The 9,199-nt window shown below is 43.9% G+C and overlaps 1 protein-coding gene across 1 annotated transcript; it reads right to left on the reverse strand.

Moving 5' to 3' along the window:
- Positions 1–1,866: 1,866 nt before the first annotated feature.
- LOC116675679 (rho GTPase-activating protein 22-like) lies at positions 1,867–8,968 on the reverse strand. The gene is given in 10 exon segments (XM_032507299.1): positions 1,867–1,964; positions 1,967–2,106; positions 2,220–3,248; positions 3,689–3,923; positions 3,999–4,120; positions 4,285–4,359; positions 4,983–5,114; positions 5,204–5,411; positions 6,080–6,193; positions 7,527–8,968. Coding segments are annotated over 10 exon segments (2,205 nt in total). The 5' UTR covers positions 7,579–8,968.
- Between the last annotated feature and the right edge of the window lie 231 nt (positions 8,969–9,199).

Here is a 9,199-nt window from a genome sequence, read left to right on the forward strand (position 1 = left end):
TGTTCACTTCCCAGCATCACGAGTCATGAATTCCTATTGAAGTTGGTCCTGAGCTGTGAAATACAAAAACACAGGCATTGAGGTTTTCCACAAATTTCCCCTGTGCTCTAGCTTGTATTAGCTGACCACTTACATTAGTACAACTGTCTGTACTTTGGGGTTTATAAATCCGTGAAAGGTCTAGTGTTTAGTACAGTGTCTGTTGCCTTGATGAGGCAAATGGTGGTGGCGAATGGTGCTTGAATTTCCCATGTGGAATTCAAACTTGTTTGTCCTTTTAGATGATACAGTCTATAGTAGAAACTGGAAAACGTCATCACTCTGACGTCTTTGGAGGATAACTATTTAAGTCAAGATTTCCAAAGCCTAATGCAGAATTCACAACTTTGGCTAGGATTTTCCTGTCCCAGATAAATTATTGTGGTCAGAGACTTAAACTCTTGTGTCGGAAGGGAATGAACGCTTTCTCCAGTCAAGCATTGTCTAGTTCGAGCTGTTCCTGATGTGTACTTCCCCAGACACTATGACAGTAAACATCAGTGGTGTTTGGTCGAGTTTCTTGGAGACAAGTCTGAGATGGTACCCACTAAGATTGTCAGTAAAACAAGGGTGGGAAAAGGCCGGAGGCAGCTCAACACTCAAAAACAACATAACGTGGCTTTAAAGAAGGCAAAGACCAACATTAGTGTACCATGTGTTATGTGGACATGGACTGATGGACTCTGACCTCAAATTCTGGCAACATGCACTCCAGTAGCAGTTCTCTCTTACTGGAATAAACTTGAAATCTGGGATCAGTTGTGAATGTCAATGTGACACTACAATACATCTGGTAGTGTGAGCAGCAGTACAGCAGTTCTGACATCTTGAACTACAGTCTGGAAGACAATTCAGTTCATGTTGAATAATACCTCAACTCAGGGTCCCTGGAAAGATGTATTTGCATAAAAAGAAGACACTTACAGTGTCCATCAGTTGCTCCTGCAAACCAGTCCAACAGCCTCTGGATGGGGAAGTCCAGACATTCTCAGGTCAAGAAGCTTGCCTATGTCCATAACTACTCTTTAAAGTTAAACTTGTTTGCTTTCTTCTGAAAATCATGAACTCAAAGGAGAATTCCGGTCAATTCCAACACATAGCTCTATTGTTTGTATATTTGGAGGGCTGTCATTAGCGAGAAAAACAAAAACAATCGGTGCTTCCTACATCGTGTTATCCACCTGCTAGAGTTAGCACCAACAGGCTTAAACAGGGCAAGTTTTAAACGTGTTTTAGCCTCCTAAACATCTTCAAAATGTCATTAAAAGTGCCTACCCATGTGCAGTGATTCTTTCTGAGTGACACAGTGAATCTGACTGCTGTAGATGTGAAAGAAACTTATGAAAGTTGTGCTAATTCAGCTGTGTTTTAGTTCCGGTGCTATAACCACATTTAAAACTTGCCCTTTTTTAGCCTGTTGGGTGCTAACTCTAGCAGGAGGATAACACGGTGTAGGCAGCACTGATTGTTTTAGTTTTTCTCTACTGACAGCACTCTAAATTTACAAACAACAGAGCTACGTGTTGGAATCGGCCAAAATTCCCCTTTAACCTTCTCAAGCTGGGGCTAGCTTGAAATTACACAAAAATATATTTATTTAGATTGCCTTCTGGATTGAACAATAATATTTAATTCCTTGCCCTCACTGTTCACTTCAGGGTTGCTGCCTATGATGAACTTGGAGGAGTTGGATCTCCTGTCGAGATCTTTCACACGGTTCATCCATCCTTTTCATCAAGCTCTGTGCAACAACAACCCTTCTCTCCTTGTCTTATCTTTTGACTTATTCAAACACTTCAAAGAATTCATCTATCTCTGTATCCATCTTCAGAGGGTCGCTCTTCCTCTTCCTCCTTCATCTCCTCCTCTTCTTTTGATATTTCCATGCATTTGGAAGAACAGCTCCATCTCTCTTTGCAACGTGTGTTTCGGAGATCGGCGTCTGCTTTGGCTTGCTCCATGTTGCGGATTTTGATCTCGGCGAAGCTTCGGCTATGTTTCTGCTGCTCCAGACTGAGCCGCAGTACCGCAACCTGCCGCTCCAGGACGTCATTACAGCGCTCCAACCTGCAATGCACACAAATGCCATATAATACATACACTTATACAACAAACACTAGATACTTGTCACATTTGGGAAATATCAGGCAACTTATTTCCTACTTGTGCTGGTGTCTCACCTCTGTATCCTGGCCTGGTACTCAATCTTCTGCTGGGCCATCTGCTGCCGCAGCTCGGCCAGCATTGAGTGAGTATCCCTGGGCTGTGAGTCAGGTTTAGGCCCCTGGAGGTCTGGAGGACCAGAGGGGAGGAACACGTCTGAGCTGCCCATACTTAGAAAGCTGTCACTGAGTACAGAACAGGAGGCTGGGGAGTTATGGTGGTGAACGTTTTCATCATCATCATCATCGTCATCATCATCATCATTATCATCATCATCATAAACATCCTCATCATCAACGTCTTCATCATCAACGTCTTCATCCTTGTCATTGTTGTCTTCATGATTTTCATAATCACTGTTTTCTTCATCTGCTACCTGACTTGAAGGTAATCTTTTTAGTCTCTTTGGTGACACGTCCGGACTAACCGCTTCCAACGCATCACTGCTCTCGTCCAATGGTAGAACCTCGCAGGAAGACCATGAAGAGGATGAGTCCCTTGTCTGCCCTGCCTCCTCTACCTCTACCTGCTCTTCAAAAGTTCCAATGTGGCCTCCTGGAACGTTAGTCTCAAAATGTCCACCAGTGACGTCCTCCATCCTCTGTAGAGACCCTCTGTTCAAGTTGTCGTAGGCAGAAAGGTTGCTGTCTTCCTGAGCCTCACTGCTGTCCTCGCTGGCTGTTCTTGACTCTGCACCCTCTTCCTCTGCACCACCAGAGCTCCAGAAGCCAGCACTTAGCTCTGTCGGGCCGGGCCAGGCCTTTGCCCAGCTCATGAGTATCGGTTTGGGCTTGGAGCTGTCTGGCAGTTGGTCTTGTAGTTGGAGGCTGTTTGTAGAATCTTGGATATTTGCTGGGGATGGTCCTTGGCCCATGTGGCACTGGTGATTATCCATGTTGTGTCTGTCGTAGTGGTGCTGAAGGGGCTGACTGGAGGAGGGCAATGGGTAGAAGCAGTTCTCTGGGTGTGAGGAGGTATAGCGATGGCCGAGAAGTCTCTTCTGGGCAAAGGATATGTCTGATTTGGCAGCTGCAGAGTAGATGGAACTACAGAAAGCAGGGAAAGGAAGGTTATTTTCAAGATGATACATTTTGTAGGTCTAAAATCACTGCACTAGCAAGGACCAACATTACAACAGTATATGATAAAAGGTTTCATCATTTAAGGTAGAATTGGACATTGAAGATGGATGTGTGTGAAAGAAGGGATGAAAGTAGGAAGAAAATGTTATTGGTTTGGCATGTCTAGGACAAAAGTATAAAAGGCCCGGAAAGAGGAGACTGAGTAATGGGGATCCATTACTTGTCTCCGTCTCCGTTTTGTAGGCACTTTGAAGTGGCTAGTTGCCAGAGCACGCAGATAGACTGTGAGTCTATGAGATGTTCATCAGGATCAGAATACTTTTTTAATCCCCTAAAGTTGAAGTTGCTTATATGAGATGTTGTGGGGTTCATGGCAAAGCTTTGTTAAAGCTGGTCTGTTGCACCTGGAGTTCTGTTCATCTGCACCAGACTGTCCTGGCTCTCTGGAACGCTCAACGATGAGAGGCATAGACAGCTGGCGGAGGCAGGGCGATGGGTGGAGATGAGGCTGCCTCAGAGCACTTGGTGATGCATGTGAACCTCCAGATGGACGGGCGGAGATGAGTGGGGGGACTTTGGCAAACAGAGACTCATGCTCTCTGATCAGCTCCAACATCAGTACCTGGACCAGTACTGCACCTAGGACACATTAGTAGACACATTAAGACATTGTTCAAAAAAAGTATTATTAATCAATTAAATTGTGCTGTCTACCTCCCATGATGCTTTGTGGGTCTTCAGCTTTGGCTCGAAGGATGTTTGGCCCAAACACAGTGGCCAAGTTCTGGCCACTCATCTTGTTGCTGCTGGAGAAACTCTGGACCTCATTTAGAAACCTGCGTTTTAAATTAAATCAGTCAACAAATTGCCTTTCACCACCCATGTAAAGCATAACCAAAAGACTGCCATTTTTTAGGAAATCTCATCAAGTTTAACCATTAACATCATTAAAACAAGACAAGTACTTGAATGAAAACCTGTCTAAATAAAAAGTGCTTACTGGCAGATAAAGTTGAGTAGGTTGAAGTTTGCAACTGGCAACTCATGAAGAAGATTCCTCAACTCCCCCAAACCTGAGGGGTGGAATAATAGGAGGATGGGATTAAGGAAGGGGGGGGAAAAGGGATTTTTTTTTTCTTCTTTTGTTGGTGCCAACCTGCTTAATGTTTTTATATTTACTGGAGAGGGAAAATTACGTGCAACTGTACTGTATGCCATGCAAGTGGCAGCAATTAACCAGCTAAAGAATATAGCTAATGTAAACATGATTATAAATCATTATTAAAAAATATATTAAGAAAGGGGGCTTTGCAAGTGCTTGCAAAGTTGCTTCCCCCGCAACCTGACATTGGATAAGCGCACGAAGATGGATGAATGGATGGATAAAATATGTTTAGTTGCTGCCCCCATCCACAGCAGTACATTGCTTAGCTTCTGTGTCAATATTCTTGTCTGCTTCTCCAAACTAGGGGCGTGTTGACCGCCATCTGCTGTAGGAAATACACTTACTGTGGAGATAAGAACCTCATACAACCCCACTTCAAAAATATCCCAAGAGCAGTGTTTTGTTGCCCTTTGTGGTTGAGCAGGCGGGTGAGCCAAGTTAAACCACTAAAGATCAGTAACAACAAGATTCCCAGGTGGTGTTTTAAAGCTGCTCTATGAATTGTTTCTGTTGTGCACAGAGCTGCAGTCACCTGTGTGCGGTCACTCGACAGCTTCTGACCACAGAACAAGAAGTCGTAGTATCGTCTGTAAGGAACCAGAGGCTCCGGCAGCTGTCTGAGGTAGAGCTTCAGCAGTGACGCCACGGTGTGGACGTCTGTGCTACTGCAAGCAAAACAAAAGCAAAGCATGCTAACACCTTTTTAAGAGCAAGTGATCAGAAAACAGTACAGCACAAAAAACAGGGAGTGTACCTGTCAAAGGAAGGTCGCTCCCCTGCATCAAAAGCCTCCTGCAGCTCCTTAACCAGACTGGCCTGTCCCGGCTGGCGAAACAAGCCCACTTCATGCAAACCACGCTCCCTGATGAAGTTCACACACTGCTCCACCACTAAAGGAACTAAACGTAGCCCATAACGACGCTCATATAACACCGTCTCCTCCAGACGCTGACCAAAGACCCCTGCAAGAGAGGAAGATTTTTAAAAGAGCAAAGTTCCACCATCCAATTAGAAACAAGAGGTAAGGCCTTCCACAGCAAAAAAAAGTTACTTAGGTGACCTTAGTCTGGGTCAAAGGAAGTACATTTCTAGGACATGGATGTCCTTCACCTTCTGGTCTCTGTGTGTGCTCTTCTCAAACTCCTTTTGCTATGGCTAAAAAAAGAGCTTTGAGCTGGCGAGCTACACGTTGAAAATGGCAAGTTTTGAAGATTTTGAATATTTGTCAGGAAATTATTGTAAATATTTCCAAAGAATAAGTTTACAGTATTTAGTATCTAGTATTTTGAAGAGTGATTAATTGGTGGGGGATTGCTATGGACGAAGTACACATGGCAAAACACTGGTAGGAGCAAATTATGTTTAATATACAGTATGCAGCTAATTTAAATAGGTCAAACTACTGTATTGTGTGGACTTTAAGGGGTGCAAGTGTTCCACCAAAATAATGTCCTTCCTGAGACCATTTTGCAGAGCCACCATCTCTGTGTCCGGAGCTTAGCACCACCCAAAATGATTGTGATTGGTTTAAAGAAATGTAAACAAACCAGAATATATATGTGGTGTGGCCATAACCGATCCACAGTGCTGCAGAGAATGGTCTGGCAATGCGAGACTAAGGTGTACTTACCTGTGAAGGGTATCCAGACACCCTTGTTGAGGCTCTTCAGCCACTCGTCCCCTTGGCCGGCACTGTTGGAGAGGAAGAAATACGAGCCTGGGCTGGCCAACACATCTCTGTTACCTGTATATACACAAATAGGGCTGTTTTTAGGGAGCTTGTCCAAGTCAAGTAAAAGTTTTTATAACTAAGTCAAAATACAAGCCAAGTTTCAAATTAATCACTGCTGACCATAACAATTACACAATGCTAATATAGTAAACTACAAGTGCAGTCAAAAGTTTTCTGTTTGGTTTATTGTAATAGTGTACGTTTTTATGCTAGTGTGTTATGCTAGTAGTGGCTAATGAAGCTTTGAGCCGCTAGCCTCAAGCAGAGATGAGGAGCGGGCTTCCCACATCCCCAGATTTTGTTTCACGTGTAAACAGACTTTGAGGTGTGAAATTGGCACACTAAGCCTTTATGCCTTGTTTCCACATGATTTTGTTTGGGGTCCATAATTCCGTAAACTATACGAAGTATGCCCCCTAGTGTTGAACGCAAGAAAATGCTAATTTACTGTGGCATACAGTGCATACAATCTGTCCAAAGTGTGCTTCAACATACTAGAGGCAATTTCCAATCCAACAAAAGCAGGATGAGTTTGGCAAACACAGTATTTAGGTTTGGCTTAGGCACAAAACTACTTTAAGAGAAAAAAAGATGGTGGTCATGTTTAAAAAGTCACAATGCACATGGGTGCTAGAGGACTTTGTCAGGTAAATGTACATAATTTTAAGAATGCTGTCTTTTTAATGTGAGGAATAAAGAAAGTAACAGAGGGACCAAAGACATGTTACAAATGACGTGAATCTTAACAAAGAACAAAAAAGTAACATGGGACCACCCATGTCAAATTTCTGTTAACCCCCACAATCAGCCACCAATATAACACACACACACATATACACACAGACACACATACACAGACACATATTATCGCCGCCACCCCATCTGTAGCTTCATCTCATTAACACACTCATCCCCATCTTCTTCCCCATCTCTTATCCTGCACCACTTTCTGTCCTACTCAAAGTCACATCATATATGGATGTATGAAAACACACACACACACACACACACACACACACACACACACACACACACACACACACACACACACACACACACACACACAAAGTCACCTCATCTTAGATAGAAAACCCTGATTCAGCATTTACAGATAGGCCTATCACTGAAGGGCAACACACAATTACACACAGCTAGAGGACTGGAGAGATTAACAAACAATCTGTTGATGGCGTGTACTGTGTGTGTGTGTGTGTGTGTGTGTGGTGTGTGTGTGTGTGTGTGTGTGTGTGTGTGTGTGTGTGTGTGTGTGTGTGTGTGTGTGTGTGTGTGTGTGTGTGGTGTGTGTGTGTGTGTGCGCGCGTGCGTGCGTGTGCATGCGTCTCACCTTTGTGGCCTGTACTGTCATGTTTCCAGGACTTGAAGCAGCTGAGTCCCATGCTGCAGCGCTCCTGCTCCGGTTGCTATGGTAACAGTTGTAGATGCTCAGCGTAAATAAGACACAATGATGTGAATGCTTTTTGCACCGGGCTTGTAAAAGTTTAGAGGGTGAGACAGCAGGGGTGCATAAAAAAACTGCATCACTTAGGATTTTTCTTTCGCCTTTTACCACCCAGATTCCTAGTTTTCGGCAGATTGTGAAAAGTTCTTAGTTTTTATCATCCTGGTAGAGGAACGGCCATGAAGAGTTGTTCCTGAGCGGAAAAAATCTCTTAAAAAAACATGTTCCTGGATGGATTCAATTAGATATAATGTCTTTTTAGTGGATGTATTTACAGAGAGGTCATTTGTAAATGTTTAACTTTACTTTGAAGAACTTTAATGAGTCATGATTCTTGGTGGTATAGGGTCTTAAAAAAGAGATTCCAGTTAAATAATCAGTCTTAAAGAGAAGTGGATTTTAGAAGTGAGGAGTGTCTGATGGGCACCAAGCCTTTGTGGGAGAACTTTGGATACAGGATTACACCTTTATAGGAGCAGTTCCTGGTGTACAAATTCTTGACAAGAAGTTCCTGGGCGTATTCTTCAAAATAGGTTCTGTGTGGAAATACATTTTTAAAGAGAATACCTTGAGGAGAGATTGTTAGCGAATCAGCCTGTGAAGTTCTTGCTGAAGATGGAGTCACAGAGAGAGAAAGGTCCCAGGAAGTGGAAATCTTTCCCAAATCAGCAACTCTTCTCTGATTATTGTTATATTATTTTCTCTTTGGAAATCTCCATTGTCTTTGGATGCACTCAGCATGTAGTATCTCCAGCCTCCTCCTCACGAGAGCCACTGAAACCAAAATGTCTCACTAGTTTCTGAAAAAAATCCTGACGAATGCAAGTTCAAAACGTGTGAGAGAAATAATTTCAGCATACACATGTGCAGTGCTGCTCAGCAGGGACGTAGCGCAAAATGCTGGGCCCAGCTGTAGAAAGGCCTTTTCTATGGGCCCCTCCCGGCAGCCACAGCTATTCATTCTAGCATCTTTTTGGGCCCTCCTCACATGAGGGCCCTGGGTACACAGGAACACAAAAAGTTAAACCATCCAGACATTTTGATCTCTTTATCCCCGTCTCTTCCGGCCATGAAGCCAAACTACTCCACCGTCCATCAGGATGGAGAAGGTCTTAGTTCCCTCCTGCATCCTCCCTCCTTCCTTGTCTCCCTCTCTGTCTTTTGCTGTTTTAGCTCTTCAACTGGACGCCCTGCTCCATTTCCAGAACACAGTCTACACATCTGAATGTCCCAGTCTTCGTCCTTCTCCTCCTTCGCTCCGTCCCCTTTTTCTTCCTATCTGTCTCTTCTGGTGTCCCTCTCTTTGTCCCCGTCTAACTCGTCCTTCGGTCTTGTTCCAACTATCCATACCCTCTCTCTCTGTCTCTCTCTCTCTCTCTCTCCCCATTTCCCAGCAGTCTGTGTGCCCCCTTGTTGCCCCCCTCCCCATTTACCTCATCAATAACCATGCTGTGTGTGTGTGTTGTGTGTGTGTGTGTGTGTGTGTGTGTGTGTGTGTGTGTGTGTGTGTGTGTGTGTGTGTGTGTGTGTGAAGGGTGCATTAGGAAAATTGGTTCTCT

Source organism: Etheostoma spectabile, unplaced genomic scaffold (assembly GCF_008692095.1).
Source record: "Etheostoma spectabile isolate EspeVRDwgs_2016 unplaced genomic scaffold, UIUC_Espe_1.0 scaffold00002122, whole genome shotgun sequence".
Classification (NCBI taxonomy): Eukaryota; Metazoa; Chordata; class Actinopteri; order Perciformes; family Percidae; genus Etheostoma; species Etheostoma spectabile.